Source organism: Suncus etruscus, chromosome 9 (assembly GCF_024139225.1).
Source record: "Suncus etruscus isolate mSunEtr1 chromosome 9, mSunEtr1.pri.cur, whole genome shotgun sequence".
NCBI classification, from domain to species: domain Eukaryota; kingdom Metazoa; phylum Chordata; class Mammalia; order Eulipotyphla; family Soricidae; genus Suncus; species Suncus etruscus.
Genome location: NC_064856.1, coordinates 96,305,335 through 96,324,037, shown reverse-complemented (window position 1 = coordinate 96,324,037; position 18,703 = coordinate 96,305,335). Strand labels below are relative to the sequence as shown.

General features: G+C 44.5%; 1 protein-coding gene across 4 annotated transcripts in view; it reads right to left on the bottom strand.

Moving 5' to 3' along the window:
* Positions 1-18,703, bottom strand: part of ATG13 (autophagy related 13) — a 54,812-nt gene that overhangs the window by 12,807 nt on the left and 23,302 nt on the right. For all 4 annotated transcript variants that reach the window (XM_049779672.1, XM_049779669.1, XM_049779671.1 and 1 more), the window contains 9 exons: positions 14,197-14,278; positions 12,984-13,064; positions 11,518-11,637; positions 10,118-10,164; positions 8,517-8,657; positions 7,607-7,647; positions 5,669-5,765; positions 5,060-5,152; positions 1,889-1,982 (listed from right to left, as the gene is read on the bottom strand). In XM_049779672.1, the coding sequence (XP_049635629.1) occupies positions 1,889-1,982; positions 5,060-5,152; positions 5,669-5,765; positions 7,607-7,647; positions 8,517-8,657; positions 10,118-10,164; positions 11,518-11,637; positions 12,984-13,064; positions 14,197-14,265 (783 nt within the window). In that variant the 5' untranslated portion in view covers positions 14,266-14,278. The remainder of the gene's footprint in view (positions 1-1,888; positions 1,983-5,059; positions 5,153-5,668; positions 5,766-7,606; positions 7,648-8,516; positions 8,658-10,117; positions 10,165-11,517; positions 11,638-12,983; positions 13,065-14,196; positions 14,279-18,703) is intronic.

The following is an 18,703-nucleotide window of genomic DNA, read 5'->3' as shown; positions in this document are numbered from 1 at the left end:
CTGTAATTTGAATCCTATTTTTTTCTCAACTATGATTGAATTCTTTTTTTTTTTTTTTTTTGTTTTTGGGCCACACCCGTTTGACTCTCAGGGGTTACTCCTGGCTATGTGCTCAGAAATCGCCCCTGGCTTGGGGGGACCATATGGGACGCCGGGGGATCGAACCGCGGTCCTTCCTTGGCTAGCGCTTGCAAGGCAGACACCTTACCTCCAGCGCCACCTACCCGGCCCCGACTATGATTGAATTCTTTTTCCTCTTTCAACTACATAAAATATCAGAAGGCCAGGCACATGGTTCAAAGGGTTAGAGCACATACTTTACATGTGGAAGACATGTGCATGACCTGTAGCAACACATGGTGCCTGAGCACTGCTGGGAGTAGGCAGCCAGCTCTCCCCAAAACATACACACAAAAGTCAGAGTGACAAGTCAAAGGTTTAGTGCACGTGCTTTCATGTGGGAGCCCCAGGTGCAATCCCTGGTACCACATGGTCCCAAGAATACTGCAGGGAGCAACCCTGAGCATAGAGTTAGAGCGGGTACCCCTCCCTGATCCCTGCACTGCCAAACAAAACAAACAACACAGACACACACACAAATGAAAATGCATGGGAAGGTAAGTAATTCGTTTTTTCCCGGGCATAGGGGGTGTGGCTCAGTGGTAAACTGTCTTGCATGCATGAAACCTGGTTTCAATCTCTAGTATGCAGAAAAAAGGATTGCATCCCTAAAGTAAGATGGTAAAGGAGACAAGTTGGGCATGTTTTGGAAGAAAGAGAGCCAATTTGGGACTGGAAGAAAATGTCGACTGTGAGAGTCAGGGGCGGGCCCAGTGGGCAGGTAGAGCAGGGCTCTGCTGCCACTGAAGCTGAAAAGAAAGAGTTCCTGGTGGAAAGGAAGGCCTGTGCCATGAAGCTTGGTTTAGCAGCACACCAGCTCCTGGGTGGACAGTCTCAGGCTCAAGTCCATCCTCAGGAAGACCATGCAGTTCTTCCTCTTGCTTAAGCTAAGAACATTTTTCCGCTGTCTGTACTAATAAAACTGGACTTGTTGCTTGAGATTGACTTGAGTGGGATAGTTAACAGCTAAAACTGTTTAGGTAGGAAGGGTCAGAGCAATAGCACAGTGGGTAGGGCGCTTGCCTTGCACATGGCAGACCGGGGTTTGATCCCTGGCATCACATATAGTCCCCTGAGCCTGCCAGGAGTAAATCCTGCGCGCAGAGCCAGGAATAACCCCTGGGTGACACTGGGTTTGGCCGAAAACCCAGCAAAAATATGTTTAGGGAGGCTTGGAGTGACAGTACAGTAGATAGAGGGTGCTTGCTTGCATGTTGTTCACCAAGATTCAATCCCCAGCACCCCATATGTATGGTCCTCTGAACCCTAGAGCTCACCAGGGATGATTTCTGAGAGCCAGGAGTGACTCCTGAGCAATGTTGGGTGTGACCCCCCAAAAAACAAACAACAAATGTTCAGAGAGCAACTATAGAGAAGCAGAAATCAGCATAAGTAATGAAGAAAAATGGCACTGCCTCCTCTTCAGGAGAAAGCTTGTTAACTACTTCAAAAGAGAAGAAGCTACCACATTAACAAGCTTTGGTCAGAGAGGCTCTCTGAATGTACCTGGAACCCAGTGTTTGATTTTTCTGGGGAACTTTAAGGGGTAGAAAAAGATAGCTACAGCCTGTGGCTGAAGTCTGGCTCCAGGTGATAAATAAGACAATGAATAAAAAAGGTTTTCTCTCTCTCCTCCTATGTAAACAGACTCTCCTGAAAACACCCACCATCACAATAACACAAAACTAAATTTCTCAAGAGCACATGTACACACACAATGCACAAAACACAACTGCCACCACAACTTCCCAGAATCTTTGTTCCCTACCTGGGAAGGAGGGGAGGTGGAAAAAGAGGTGGTGCACACTTCTTGAGAATCTTCCACAGAAGGGTAGGTCACTCCGGCATCCTCGCCAGCAGCTCTAAATGAAGGGGGAAAAAATGAGGGATGTCATGCTCATGTGGTCAGCTTCAGCAAGACTACAAGGGGAGGTGGCAAGGCAGAGCTGATACTGGCAACAGGCTTGCTGAGTCCTTAACAATACCAAACATTTCCAAGAGAGCAGCGTCTGGAAGTCAGATGCCTTTTTTCTTTTGGTTTTTGGGCCACACCTGGTGACACTCTGGGGTTACTCCTGGCTATGTGCTCAGAAATCGCTCCTGGATTGGGAACCATATAGGACGGTCCGTCCTAGGCTAGCGCAGGTAAGGCTTGAGCCACCACTACCCTTTTGTTAAACCCAAATGCATTACCTGACATGTGAGAGTATATTAAGCTGGGCTAGGGTTGAGGAACAGAAGTGGGACTTGAAGAACTGTCAGTAGTGGAGTTAAGTCATTTTGTGGCTCAAGTACATGCTTTGCTTGTATGAGGTCCTATGTTCAGTTCCAGGCATTACGGCTTGGTGTGGCTCTATCATAACCACAAACGTAAAAAAGAATTGCCAGTAATACACACACACACACACACACACACACACACACACACACACACACACATTTATATTTTTTTTGCTTTTTGGGCCACACCTGGTGACGCTCAGGGGTTACTCCTCCTGACTGTGTGCTTAGAAATTGCTCCTGGCTTGGGGGACCATATGGGATGCCGGGGCATCAAATCGCGGTCCATCCTAGGTTAGCGTGAGCAATGCAAACGCCCTACCCCTTGTGCCACCACCCAGGCCCCGCCAATAATATTTAATGAAATTGGGGCTGGAGAGATAGCATGGAGGTAAGGCATTTGCCTTGCATACAGAATGACAGTGGTTCGAATCCCGGCATCCCATATGGTCCCCTGAGCCTACCAGGACTGATTTCTGAGCATAGAGTCAGGAGTAACCCATGAGCGCTGCCGGGTGTGACCCAAAAACAAAACAAAACAAAACAAAAAGTCTAGACCCTGAAAATTAAACCCGTCCAACTTCCCAAGTTCTCTACCTAAAAGTAACAGTATTCAGTACACAGCCAAACAATTCTGATTTCTGCATCTAGATTTGTATACACACAGAATACTGATGTATAAATGATTGTTTCAAATAGTAATCTCTGAAAGCCACTGATTTCTCAATGGTCATATCACAACCCAGGAGACAAAGAGATACTACAGTGGAAAAGCATTTGCCTTATACAGTTGACATACATTTGATCCCAGCAAATTAAATAGTCTCCTGAGCCCCGCCAGGAATCATCCTTGAATGTAGAGCCAAAAGCCCTGAGTACTGCCAGGTATGGGCCAAAACAAAAAAACAAAAAATTACTGACTTCCTAGCAGTAGTACTGAGTACTACTGAGAAAGTCAAATCACTAGCGTCAAGATCTAAAATGTCGGGCCGGGCGGTGGCGCTAAAGGTAAGGTGCCTGCCTTGCCTGCGCTAGCCTTGGACGGACCGCGGTTTGATCCCCCGGTGTCCCATATGGCCCCCCAAGCCAGGAGCGACTTCTAAGCACATAGCCAGGAGTAACCCCTGAGCGTTACCGGGTGTGGCCCAAAAACCAAAAAAAAAAAAAAAAAAAAAGATCTAAAATGTCGGGGCAAGAGAGATAGCATGGAGGTAAGGCGTTTGCCTTTCATGCAGAAGGTCATTGGTTCGAATCCTGGCATCCCATATGGTCCCCCATGCCTGCCAGGAGCAATTTCTGAGCATGGAGCCAAGAGTAACCCCTGAGCACTGCTAGGTGTGACCCAAAAACCACAAAAATAAATAAATAAATAAATAAATAAATAAATAAATATCTAAAATGTCTGTGGATTGTTTTTCAGAGAAAAAAAATTTGGCGGGGGGGATTTTTGGGTCACACCCGGTGGTGCTCAGGAGTTACACCTGGCTCTGCGCTCAGAAATTGCTCCTGGCAGACACAAGGGACCATATGAGATTCTGGGGTTTGAACCAATGTCCGTCCTGGATCAGATGCATACAAGGCAAACACCCTACTGATGTGCTATCTCTCTGGCCCCAAAAATGTTTTCATATTTTATTAATTCTGGGACTTTGGACCCTACTGAGCTTACTCTTGGCTCTGCATTCAGGAATCACTCCTGACAGACCCTGAAGATGATATGTAGTCTCGAGGATTGAACTGAGCAAATCAACCTCTTGAGCTCTCAGTTTATTTTTTGTTGGTTTTGGGCCAGACCTGGTGTCACTCAGAGATTACTCCTGGCTTTGCGCTCAGAAATCGCCATGGCAGGCTCAAGGGACCATATGGGATTACAAGAATCGAACCCAGATCCGTCCAAGGCTGGCCTCGTGCAAGGCAAACGCCCTACAGCTGTACTATCACTCCAGCCCTCGAGCTCCTAGTTTAAAAAACATTGCCCCCTTTTTATTTATTTTCTTTTTAGTTTATGGGTTTTCAGGCCACACTAGCCAGCAGTCAGGGGTTACTCCTGGTTCTGTATGCTCAGAAATCACTCCTGGCGGGCTTGAAGGACTGTATGGAATACCAAGAATCATCCCAGGTCTGCCCTGAGTTGGCCACATGCAAGGCAAACACCCAACCACTATGCTATTGCTCCACTCAGGCCACTTTTTATTATGTTTCATTCACTGACGTTATAGAATTGAACGAACATAACTCACAGCTCTCTATGTGAATCAACTGACCAAGAATGTCCTGAGACATTCTAAATACCTCAAGACCTTTTTTTTATTTGGGGGGGGGTGTAATTTGGGCCTGACCTGGCAATGCTCAGAGGTTACTCCTGGCTCTGCACTCAGGAATTACTCCTGGTGGTGCTTCAGGGACCATATAAGATACCAGGATCACACCTGCACTGATAGTACAGCACCTTACCTACAGAACTATCTCTCTAGCCTTGATATACCTCAAATCTCGATGGAGCAAACAGGGAAACCAGCTCCTTGGTTCCTCCCCACAGGTGCTCTCCATCCACGCCTTGTGCCTGGATGAGTGTAAGGGTGGACAGAGGTGCTGCTCTGCGAACCTAAGGAGAGGGATTCTGCTTACTAGTTTGGGAGGTGCCTTTCACATCCCTCACCTGTAATTGCAGGGGTGCGAGGAGCTCGGATAGGGACGGTCCACAAAATGGTCGATGATAATCCCCATGATAGGCGGTGTCCTCTCAAACTGCCTGCAACGCAGGAAGCAGATTGTGATTATTTGTTAGAATGCCTTGCCAGTCCTCAACAGTCACTCACCTTGTTAGTTTATTTGGTTGGTTTTTGTTTTGTTTTGGGGCTATACCTGGAGATGCTCAGTGGCTTAATGCTCAGGAATTACTCCTGGCGATACTCAGGCCACCGCATAAGCATGTTGGGACTCAAACCTGTGTTGGCCTGGTACACCTTGCCTACTGTACTATCATTCTAGCACCAAGGGTGCCTCACCTTATATCTTTTGGCAGGAACCACCAGAAGCTACACCCCTAAATATAAAACACCAACTCTACATTTTGAACAAACTGGCTGTGAGACTTTCAGACTCTCCAATCTGGACACTATTCCCTTTTTCAGACTGATTGTTCAGAAAGGAGCTGATTCCAGCAACTGCAAAGTTGTTGGCTTTGGAGGCTTAGTCTTGGGGGTGGGGGGTGAGGGGGTGTCTAACATCTCCAGGAGTCCTCCCAGTTGTCAAGGCTCTTCCTCACCTGGTGGACATGAACGCCAAGTTAATTCTGTAAGCACAAGAAAGAGTGATGGTCCCCACAGGGGTCCCCACTGTCCCAACACGAACTGTCTGGAAACCTAGAAGAGATAATTCATTAGATTTTTTTTCCCCCCAAAAAAATCCAACAATGCTTCCCAGATTACTGTCTGATCTCCGGGTTTACTCACTGCGGGAGCCTCAATTTTAGACACCTATATCTATATATATTATTTTTTCTTTTTGTTTTTGTTTTTTTTTTTTTTGGTTTTTAGGCCACACCTGGCAGTGCTCAGGGGTTACTCCTGGCTATCTGCTCAGAAATAGCTCCTGGCAGGCACGGGGGACCATATGGGACACCGGGATTAGAACCAACCACCTTAGGTCCTGGATCGGCTGCTTGCAAGGCAAACACCGCTGTGCTATCTCTCCAAGCCCTATATATATTATTTTATAATGATTTTTCTTTCAGTATAGTCTCTATTGATTTAATGTCTCCAAATAAAACAAGTGCTTTAATAATAGTAATACAAGCTTTTATAAATCAGGTACCAGGTTTGATCCCTGGCACTAGGGGTTAAGACAGAAAAAAATCAAAGAGGTAAAACAAGTTAGTCCTAAAGCCTAACTAGGTCTTAGTCAAGTCTGCCCAGATGTGTCACGTACTCAGTGAGTCACAGAAGGGCCTTTTGGCATCTGCCATACAAAAGCCTCAGGATGACGTAAGAGCGCTTCCAACCAGATGCAGCCTCCCGACTCAGAAAGAGGAAAGGTCCACAGTCAAAAATCCCAAGGCTTTTTCCTGGTTTTCTCTCCAATTTTTCAAAGCTACTGCAGCTCATCATAAACATTTCAAATGCTCATTGTAGACAGTCAGGAAAAGTAACAATGACATAGACCACAAAAGAAGGTCAGAAATGTGTCTCACAGATACTGTGCTTGCTCTGCATGTATGAGGCCCGGGTTCAATCCCAGCACATATAAACACAAAATAATGTTACTAGAAATATGGCAAAAAGTAAGGTGTCTGCCTTGCAAGCTCTAGCGTAGGATGGACCCTGGTTCGATCTCCTGGCGTCCCATATGGTTCCCTCAAGCCAGGGGCAATTTCTGAGCGCATAGCCAGGAGTAACCCCTGAGTGTCACCGGTGTGGCCCAAAAACCAAAAAAAAAAAAAAAAAAAGAGACCTAGGGGGTTGCTATTATGGGTTGAATGATTTAGTGGTCAGGCCCTGTCACACTGAGTCCTAGTGAGTCTTGGAGTGTTGTGATGTTGAGAATCTTTTTTTTTTTTTTTTTTGTGGTTTTTGGGTCACACCCGGCAGTGCTCAGGGGTTATTCCTGGCTCCAGGCTCAGAAATTGCTCCTGGCAGGCACGGGGGACCAAAAGGGACGCCGGGATTCGAACCGATGACCTCCTGCATGAAAGGCAAACGCCTTACCTCCATGCTATCTCTCCGGCCCCAATGCTGAGAATCTGACTCAGGTCAATGTGCACAAAGCATTTACTCCAGTCCCCCAAGTTAGTTCCCTGACCCAAGAAAATCTGCTGAGAAATTTGCTATGTTTGAGCCACATGTGATGGTGCCCAAGAACTAGTCTCATGCTGGTCATGCCCAGCAGTTTTGGGAAACCTGGAAACCCACTAAAGCCCATGTTCTAGCCCACTGTGTCATCTCCCTGGCCTCCAAATTAGAACAGTATTTAAGTCCATCTCTAAAGAAAGGACACTCAACATTACAGATGTTTTCTTTCTCTTTTTTTTTTTTTGTTTTTGGGCCACACCCGGTAACATTCAGGGGTTACTCCTGGCTTGGGGGACCATATGGGACGCTGGAGAATCGTACCGCAGTCTGTCCTAGGCTAGCGCTGACAAGGCAGACACCTTACCTATAGCGCCACAGCGCCGGCCCCTACAGATGTTTTCAACCTTGATACATACCTTCTCCTAAACCATTTAGCTGAACTTCCCCGAAATATATTCTGTAGAAAGAAAGAAATTAAAGTCATCTGATTATCTGCTGAAAATACTACATAAATTAAAACACCAAGAGAAAATAGAATTGGAGGAAATAGCTCAAAGGGGTGAAGCACATGCCTTACAATCTAGAGCCAGAGATATTTGATCCCCAGAATTGCAGTTCCCCAAGCAGCACTGGAAGTGCCTCCCAAGCATAGTCAGATGTGGCAAAACCAAAATAAGAAGAAACAACTTTTGAAAAATAAGAAAAACATGGCAGCAGAGACAGTGCAGGAAGTAAGGCATGCCAAAGAGATAGTACAGAGGTTAAAACACCTGTCCTCTATGCAGCTGTGTCAAGACACTGCACCACACATGGCTCCCCAAGCACTGTCAGATGTGACCTCTGATAATAAAGCAGGAACAGCCCCTGAGCACCACGGGATAAGTGCTCCTACCCCAAAATATATAAAGCCAATCTTTTTTGTTCTGTTTTGTTTTTTAGTTTTTTGGTTTTGGGGTCACACCTGGCGGCGCTCAAGTGTTATTCCTGGCTCTATGCTCAGAAATCGCTCCTGGCAGGCACAGGGGACCATTTGGGATGCCAGGATTTGAACCAATAACCTTCTGCATGAAAGGCAAACACCTTACCTCCATGCTATCTCTCCAGCCCCTATAAAGCCAATCTTGTGACTAGGTAGTAACGTCTTGCATTCTGCAGACCCCAGTTGGAAACCCTGGTACCACATTTGGTCCCTCCAGCACTATCAGGGGTCACTCCAGAGCAAGAGCCAGAAGTAGCCCCTGAGCTCCACTAGCTAAGGCCCTGAAACTACAAGTGCTGTGGTTGGTGAGTGCACGAGTGGAGAAGATGAACAGTTGTGCTGTTTACCTGTACAGTATGACATATTCGTGCCCTTGTTTCCTGGAGAGTCTATAGGCCGGAGTCACTCTGGTTATGGCCAGGAGAGACTTCAGCAACAGTGAGAGTCTGTTGTACACCGTGTAGGAAACTTTGATCTCTTTATCACACCTGAGGAGCACAGAGACACTATCAGCTCTCTCCTTGTCCACCAATACTACAAAGAGCAGGAATACTCTCCAGGGTACTCCTGGCTATGAGTTCAGAAATCGCTTCTGTCATGGGAGACCATATGAGACGCCAGGGGATTGAACTGCAGCTGTCCTGGGTTAGTGCATGCAATATAAATGCCACTGCTCCAGACCCTCAGATTTATATTTTTAATTTTTTAAAACATTCATTTATTTATTTATTTATTTATTTATTTATTTTAGGTTTTTGGGCCATACCCGGTGGCGCGCAGGGGTTACTTCTGGCTAGCTTGGGGGGCCATGTGGGATGCTGGGGATTGAACCTGGGTCTGTCCAGGATTGTCCTCATGTACCGCAAACAGCCTACTGCTGGGCTAGCACTTGCAAGGCAGATACCTTACCATTTGCGCCACTGCTCCGGCCCCAACATTCATCAATTCTGAGAGAATGTAATTTGTTCTATAGTTCTGCTCCAATACTTAGAGTAGTGTAATAAGCCAAAACTGTAGCAAATTAAGCACTAAAACTGTGTAAGACTAAATTTACTAAAAAAACATGATCTGAATTATAGGTGTAAATATGCTCCTTTGTCGTTTTATCAACAGATTGCCAAAGTAGGTCAATTGTGTACTAGACAAGATTAACAAGTACCAAATGGCACCAAATATATTTTTCTAGATTTTATGCAGTTATCTATGAAGTAAAGCAACACATTTAAAATCAATAATTTAACATTACAATTATATTACTGAAGGTGAAAATATCATGTCAATGTTCTATCTTAATAGCCCTTTTTTTACCAGATCTAACAGGAAAGAAATTTGGAAGGAAAATCTGGTACTAAAATTGCTGGACAATAATCTGGCAATTACTTGCTATTTAAGAAAAACAACATACATGTGACACATATTACTAAGCTTTCTCTTTTCAGGTACCATCCTTTTCCTATAGACGCTTTCTCAAAACTGAAACTTCAAGCAGGAAATAAGCTAATGTGCCCTGAAAGGAGAAAGGAGGGAGGGAAATAGCATGCATTTTCAGGCCATGACCAGCATGATGTTTGAAAAGCAGTGGGGGAAGCCTTACTGGATGCCTGCCACCTACAAAACAGACAGAACAGCCATGATGTTTTGAGATTTCACAAGGGACTTAATCAGAGTACGAGCTGTACTGTGGGAAAACAACGAAGCCCTTTCAGCTATCTCTCCTCTCCTTTCCCTGTGGTGTCTGGATCTCTCTGAACAGACTTTCCTTCTGAAGGTCACCTCTGTGTCTCCGCGGGGACGCAAAGCATGAAGCAAATTGTAGCAAAGACCTACTGGCTTTCTTAAAGTAGTCTGAACACCCTCCTGTGACTGAGAACAAGCACTGCTTTCAACATGACATCAAATTCTTTATTCTTGGCTACCAGATCCAGGGATCTGAAGACAAAGCACTTACTTTTCATTCATTTCAAGACACCAAATTTCTAACTCCATGGAGTCACCCTGTAGATAGGACAATCAAAATACAATACAGTGAGTTTCTTTCTTTGTAATTCTCTCTCTTTTTTTCGTAACATAAAATACTACAGGGTTTCTATAAATATATTAGAAAGTACAAACAACAAAGTTAAAAGATATCAAATCAGGGTCAGCTGTAAGCAAGGCAAATACCTTAACCCCTGAGCTATCTCTTGGCTGAGAAAGTAAAAGATAGCAATTTAAAAATGGTCTTTTCCAAATAGAAATGACTAAGTACACAATTTTTATCACCTATTTTGTTTTGTTTAGTTTTGGGCAACACCCAAAAGTGCTAAGGGGGTGGCAGGCTCGGGATATCATGTATGCTGCCAAGGATCGAACCTGGGTCAGCCACATGTAAGACAAACGTCCTACCTATTGTACTATTGCTCTGGACCCACCTATATTTTCCTTGATAAATAAACAAATAAGCTTTTCTCAGTTGGAGGGAGGGGCAAAAAATATGCTTTTCTCTCAATTCTTTTTGTTATTGTATGTTTGGGGGCTAGAGCTTAGGGATAATTCCTGACTGTGCTCATGCATCATTCCTGGTGGGATCAGGTGACAATATGAGGTGCCAGGGATCAAACCTGGGTTGGCCGCATGCAAGGCAAATGCCCTACCCATTGAACTATATTACTCTGGCCCCTTCCACTAAGATTTGGGGGGGGGAGGCCACACCCAGTGACATTCAGGGGTTGCTCCTGGCTATGCGCCGAGAAATCACTCCTGGCTTGGGGGACCATATGGGACACCTGGGAATCGAACCACTGTCCGTCCTAGGTTAGCTCGTGCAAGGCAAACACCCTACCGCTGTGCCACCACTCTGGCCCCAATCCCACTAAGATTTTTTTTTTTTTTTTCGTTTTTGAGTCACACCCGGCAGTGCTCAGGGCTTTCTCCTAGCTGTCTGCTCAGAAATAGCTCCTGGCAGGCACGGGGGACCATATGGGACACCGGGATTCGAACCAACCACCTTAGGTCCTGGATCGGCTGCTTGCAAGGCAAATGCCGCTGTGCTATCTCTCTGGGCCCCCCACTAAGATTTTTATTATGTGTTCCCAAAGTACTCTTCAGAGAGGCTGGTACTTCAAATTCAAATATCCCTCCAGTTATATAAGGGATATTTTAAGTTGACACTCAAAGCTCAGGGATACCTTAAAAAGTATTTTTAGCTGTCTGATTTCTAGACAACCTGCTCTGCCTTCTTTGGTGTTACCCTGAACTGACAATGGGTAGGGCCCACTCCACCCCTCAGGGCTACTATCATTTGTACCCCTATCAGCATTAGTAAAATCTCCAGTCTCCAGAGTGGGGCCTTCCTGGGCATAACCTCACCTCAGAAGTCTTGAGTGAGATCTCCACACACATAGACCTTCCGACAGCAGGTAGCTGCCCTGCCAGTGCCTTCTTGGCTTCATGTGTAACCTCTGGGATGTCTTTGATTGCTAAATTGAACTTAAAAAAAAAAGGGGGGGGGGGATTCTGTTAAGCACAAACAAGAACCATAATGGAAAAATAAAGTCTATGGTATGACTGTGTTGTGGGTAATGTAGTCCCTGTTCTGATTAATGACCTTCATTATTCTCCTTAAGAGATCAAAGTCCTTGATCAAGGCCCAAAATGTCAGGTTAAAAAGCTAACTACATGCACCTGCCTAGCAAATGCCAGATCCCCCACATCACATAAGGTTCTGAGTATTACCAAAAGTAACCCTGGGTCACAGGGCCAGGAACAGCCTCTAAATAAGCCTGGGTATGTCCTCACCCCACCAAAAATAAATAAATAAATAAATAAAACCCAAACTGTCTCCCAAAAGCGAACTAAGGATGGAGAGATAGTTCAAAGGGCTGAGTGCCCAGTTTGCATGCAGAACTGGGTTCAATCCTGCATACTACACTGTAACCTAAGCATTACCAGAAGTGACCCTGGATACAGATCCACTAGTAGCCCTGAGCACTGAGGGTTTGTCACCCAGAAATAAAAACTAATTAACTAGGCCAATAAAACCAAATATCAAAAAAATTTTTTTGTTTTTATTTTGGTTTTGGACCACTATCCAGTGATGCTGTGGGCAGGTAGGCAGAGGGTTACTTTTGGCCCTAGATTCAGTAATTACTCTTAGAAGTACTCAGGGACCAGATTTAATGCCAGGATCAAACCTGAGTTGGTCATATGCAAGGAAAGCTCTTTACCCACTGTATTATTGCTCCAGCCCTAAATATCAAAAATAAATTGTAGGTTTTTTTTTTTAGGTCATACCCAGTGGCACCCAGGGGCTTCTCCTGGCTCTGCACACAGAAGTCGCTCCTGGCAGGCACAAGGGACCAAATGGGATGCCGGGATTCAAACCACCGTCTGTCCAGGATCAGCTGCTTGCAAAGCAAATGTCCTACTGCTGTGCTATCTCTCCAGCCCTAAATATCAAATTTTTTATCTTCTTAAGAATAAGGCTGGGGCCGGCGCGGTGGCGCTAGAATTAAGGTGTCTGCCTTGCCAGCGCTAGCCTAGGACCATATCCCCCATATGGTCCCCCAAGCCAGGAGCGATTTCTGAGCACATAGCCAAGAGTAACCCCTGAATGTCACCGGGTGTGGCCCAAAAACCAAAAAAAAAAAAAAAAAAAGAATAAGGCTAAAATATTCAATAAAGGACATGTTTTCTAAGTTAGTAGATCAAATTATATTAGATACTTTCATGTTAATACTTAATATCATTACAAATTATTATTATATATTATTTCACTTATGATTGAGATCTATATTCTCAATATTCTTATTCCTTCGCAAAGAAGGGAATTGTACCCAATCGGATCCAGTTGGAGATGAAGATGAACGAGTACAAATCTTCTCACCAAGTCGAGCCTGGACAATCACTTGCACCGTCTGAAAAAGAAAAGAAGAAACCAAGATGAAATCCGTCAATGGACGGATTCATTTCTTGGTTACATGAAAGCCCTTCAACGAAGCATTACAGAGATGTCAATTTTTGTAATTATGCTAATTCAGGAAAGGAAAGTATTTAAAACATTCAAGAACTGAATCGAACATTCCTGAGGTTAGAGTGTCAGTCAATGCGAGAACAGAGAATAGGATGCTCAGATTCTACTGTCTCACACAGCACTATGAAAGTCATGCACATCTGCTCTGGCTTTCATAGAAAAACAATTCCGACCATGGGTTTAAACAGCCGCTGCCACAGTTATGTAACCATCGTAGACTTAAAGCAAGAATTCCACAATTATTTCTTTGGTCCTTTGATATCAATTGGTCCATATGACAAAAGGTTTCCACCTAAATTTTTTAAAGTCTGTTTTATTTGGGGGCCATACCTGGCAGTACTCAGAGGCTACTCCTGTCTCTGTGCTCAGGAATAACTCTTAGTAGTGCTCGTGGGAACATATGAGATGGCAGGGATTGAACCCAGGATGGTGCATGCAAAGAAAGTTGCCCTACTGGGTACTATGTCTCCACCTCTGACTTCCAATTAATTTTATAGCCAGAACCTACTGCGTATATAGTTCCTGCTTAGCAATGGCTGGCAGGAAGAGTCAGTAAAGGTGGGAACTGTCTTCAGATTGAGAAAAATATAACTTCTAGCATTCAAAATTCAGTTTTAATTTCTCATTTACCCATAAGAGAACAATAAACGCAAGTTACACCTTTCAGAATTAGCCACAGCTTAAGAAGAGATGCCCCAAATGCCTTCTATTCCAGTCCACAGTCTTTGTTCCCACCCTGGGGGAATATTCTGTGCCAATAACCTGGCATAATAGCTTGACATTTTGCTAGAGATTTGCATGCAAAAAAATTTTTTTAAACAAGTAGCTGAACAATTTGGAAGTTACTTTTTAGTTACACCCCCAGTACCACCCCCGAGCTTCACAGTTTGGTTTACAACAGACAGAAGTATCCCTTAAAACGGGCAAGCTGCAAGCTGTTATGCTATATTTCCAAAAAGGGAGAAGCATGAAAGTTATTTCTAACACTTCTAGGCAAAAGAGAATGAATGTGTTACCTTGAGGGCAAAAAATTTAATGAACTTGTCCAGGTCCTTTCTCTCCTGGGAACTGAGATCAGTCTCCATTGCCTACAGGAATCTAAAACAGAAAAAAATGTGTTGAAAATAGGATTAATACAATTTAAAAGCATTTAGTGCATAAAAGCATACAGATATGGCAATGACTACTAGCTGCAAGAATAGTCATGTAGGAAGAAGAAAATTTCCCCTAACTAAAGATACTAAAGATACAATCCTGTGAAGAAAATAAATTTCAAAGAGCTAAATCTTATAAGCAAAAATACAGGGAAGCCTAAGACATATTAACCTGAATTGGAAACTATGAAGTGAAATAGAACTTATTATTAAAGAAAAACATTACCCAGAATATTGAAGACAAACTCTTTGCAAGAGTTTAGTAAACTGACAAAAGTCATTAAAATTACTTAATTTATAATCCCTCAAAAATATGACTAAATTGGTTTAACACTGGGAGTGCATCATGGACCCTTTTCAGAAACTGATGACAGGGACTAGGCACTGGTACAGCAGGTAAAGCGCTGCCTTGCACGTGGCCTTCCTGGGTTCAATCCCTGGCATCCCAGATGGCCTCCCAAGCCTGCCAGGAGTGATTCCTGAGTGCAGAGCCAGAAGCAAGAACTGAACATCATAAGGCGTGGTTCAAAAATCAAAACCAAGGGGCCGGAGAGATAGCATGGAGGTAAGGTGTTTGCCTTTCATGCAGAAGGTCATCGGTTCGAATCCCGGCGTCCCATATGGTCCCCTGTGCCTGCCAGGAGCAATTTCTGAGCATGGAGCCAGGAGTAACCCCTGAGCACTGCTGGGTGTGACCCAAAAACCACAAAAAAAAAAAAAAAATCAAAACCAAATCTAGAATATGATACCATACTAGTTTTATTTGGGGGCGTGGGTTTGGGGCCACACCCAATGGTGCTCTGGCCAGAAGTAAAGCAGCCTCTGTCTCTTAGGCTCTTTAATACCAATTGTATCAGTATTGTGAATAATCATGTGACATTTTTAGTTTTGTTTTCATTTGTTTTTTGTTTTATTATTATTTTTGGGTCATACCTGACAGCGCTCAGGGGTTACTCCTGGCTCTACACTCAGAAATCACTCCTGGCAGGCTGGGGGACCATATGGGACACCGGGATTTGAACCACCATCCTTCTGCATGCAAGACAAATGCCCTACCTCCATGCTATCTCTCCGGCCCCTACATTTGCTTTTGGGATCACAGACTGCTCTGCTTAGGGGTCACTCCTGGTAGGGCTTGGGGGTGCAGAAGCTCAAACCCAGGTCTGTCATATACAAGGCAAGTGCAGTATCCCTATACTATCTCTCAGACCTGAAATGTTTTGAAGTAGTACAGTATATTCATAATATACTTGTATGACCTTTTCTACCTAATAGAAACCTTCCCACCAGTATGAAAAACTAAGAAAATGGCTTTCCACTATATAATCTGACAGTCATTCTAAAGTTTACTTATCTGTGAATAAAAGATACTCAATAAAGTGCTAATCTTAACATTAAAGAAGAAAAAAGAATCACAAGAAAAATGAATCATGGTGACATGGCAAGCCTACCATTAGCAAAAGGCACATAAATAGAAACATTTGGATATAATTTCAAGGAATTCAATATTTCATGAAGCACACATCATAACATATCTCCCAAGGCTGACATGATTTGAGATGGGGATGCTATGAGGGAGAAAATATTTAGTCAAAGAAAAGCATGAACAAAAAGATAGAAGCAAGGGGCTGGAGCAATAGCACAGTGGGTAGGGTATTTGACTAGCATGTGACCAACCCAGGTTTGATCCCCAGCATCCCAGTAATTTTTGAGTGCAGAATCAGGGGGAGGGAAGGGGAGGGGAGGGGAGGGGAGAGGGGAGGGGAGGGGAGAGGGGAGGGGAGGGGAGGGGAGGGGAGAGGTGAGGGGAGGGGAGGGGAGGGGAGGGGAGAGGGCAGGGGAGGGGAGGGGAGGGGAGAGGGGAGGGGAGGGGAGGGGAGGGGAGGGGAGGGGAGAGGAGAGGAGAGGGGAGAGGAGAGGAGAGGAAAAAGGTAGAAGCAAAATGTGTTTAGAACCATGAAGGTATCCCTAGCAATGTGTTGTGCATGGAGGGGTAAGAACTGAGCCAGGAGTAATCCCTGAGTAACACTGGTTGTGGTTTCAAAACAAAAAAGTTACATATAATGATGCACACAAAAAACCACTATGTAGGGCCGGAGAGATAGCACAGCAATAGGGGCGTCTGACTTGCACTGAGCAGATCCAGGATAAAAGGTGGCTCAAATCCGGGCATCCCATATGGCCCCCTGTACCTGCCAGGAGTGGCTTCTGAGCACAGAGCCAGGAGTAACCCCCGAGCACTACTGGGTGTGACCCAAAAAAAGAAAAAAAAAATACTAAGTATATATACCAATATAACACAATTCAAACCAAATTAAAGAACATTGGGGGGGGGGGTTGGGCCACACCTGGTAGAATTCAGGGGTTACTCCTCGCTCTATGTTCAGATATCACTCCTGGCAGGTTCGGGGGACCATATGGGATGCTGGGAATCGTACCCAAGTCTGTCCGGGTCAGCAGACTGCAAGACAAATGCTCTACTACTGTGCTGTCACTCCAGTCTGTGGAACATTTTCAACAATCAAAATTTTTCTTGGGGCCAGAGAGATAGCATGGAGGTAGGGTGTTTGCCTAGCATGAAGGATGGTGGTTCGAATCCTGGCGTCCCATATGGTCCCCTGAGCCTGCCAGGAGCGATTTCTGAGCATAGAGTCAGGAATAACCCCTGAGTGCTGACAGATGTGACCCAAAAACAAAACAATAAAAAAATTTTTCTTGTATGTTTTCAATAAACTCTACAAAAGAAAACCATTACTCAACTTCTATAATCATACATTAGGATTAATTTTGGGGTGTAATTTCTTTTTGGTTGTTGTTTTTGGGTCACATCTGGCTGGGGCCAGAGAGATAGCACAGCAGTTGGGCATTTACCCTGCAAGCAGCTGATCCAGAACAGACGGTGGTTTGAATCCCGGCAGCCCATATGGTCCCCCGTGCCTGCCAGGAGCGATTTCTGAATGCAGAGCCAGGAGTAACCCGAGTGCCGCTGGGTGTGACCCAAAACCAAAACCAAACCAAACAAGAAGATCACTCCTGGCTCTATAGTCAGGGATCAGTACTGACTGGGCTGTGAAGGGGGGGAGGGATGGTCCATATGTGATGACGGTTTGAATCCAGGTAGGCCGTATGCAAGGCAAACGCTCTACCTCTGTACTATCACTCTCTGGCCTTGGATGTAGTTTCTTTGATTCAATCCTATGTCTATAAAATTTATCTGTACTGCTGCATGTGGCATTACTCTTCTTGCTTCATACCATGTAGGTCAATGACAGATCACAGAGACAAAACAGCAAGTCCAGAGGACTGACTGTATCAGTTTTTCCAAAATTAATCAGGGTGCTGGACCTTGCCAAGGGGGGCAGTATAACTTCATGTAAAACTGAATGACTCTCCTCTTTTGTTTGATTTTCAGGGACCACTGAGTTGTCTTTTACATTTGGGAACTTCTGAGCTATATCATCTAGCCTAGGTCTGTAATAGGGGAGACCATTTAGGTTTGCAATAATTATACTTTCTGATGTTCACACAATCACAAAGCTGCCTAATAACACACTTCTCAGAACACATTCCTGTCATTAAGCAATGCATGATTTTATACTACAATTTATACATTTAACTGCTGATAAATATTTGACTTGTTTCCTCTGCTTAGTTATTATAATTCTTTTATTTGGAGCCTTCAAGCAGGCTCAAAGGGCCTCCCTCTCATAATGAAACTTATCCAACCAGGAGAGGTGGCTCAATATGAGGGACAAAAATGCACAAAAAATGTCACTGAGAATGCAGTGACAGGACACCTGAGCCTCACCAGGGTGTTTGCCAGGCTGGGAACTGCACCAGGGCTGGACACCTGAGTACCTCTCATTGCCATGCTATCATCCCAACCTCAGCTATAAATTCTTCCGTCATTTTGCAGGGGACATAAACACTCATTGCGACTGGAGATAAAAACCTGTGTTTGTGTTGATGTTGGTTCATACACTAGAGATATATTTAGCTTTTATAGGTGCTGCCAGTTTTCCAGAAACTGAACCACGAGTGGGGTGTGAGAATTCTAGACTCCACATATGAGGAGAGCCTAGATCAAAGAGAGAGAGAGTGCTGGAGAAAAGACTGGCCTTCTATGTGGCTGGTGCCAGCACCACATGGTCCCCTGAGCAAAGAGCCAGGAGCACCATCAGGTACGGTCCAAGACAATTTATGTACATATTTTTAATAAACTGTAGAAATTCCAATACGGCATTTTCATCTTTAGTGATCAAAAGCATGCCAGGTTACTTTGGGGTAACCATAAGATGCTAGGGAATCAAACCTATGGTTCTTGCATGCATAGTTCCTTCCATCCCCCTTGTGGTAGTTTTTATAGTAA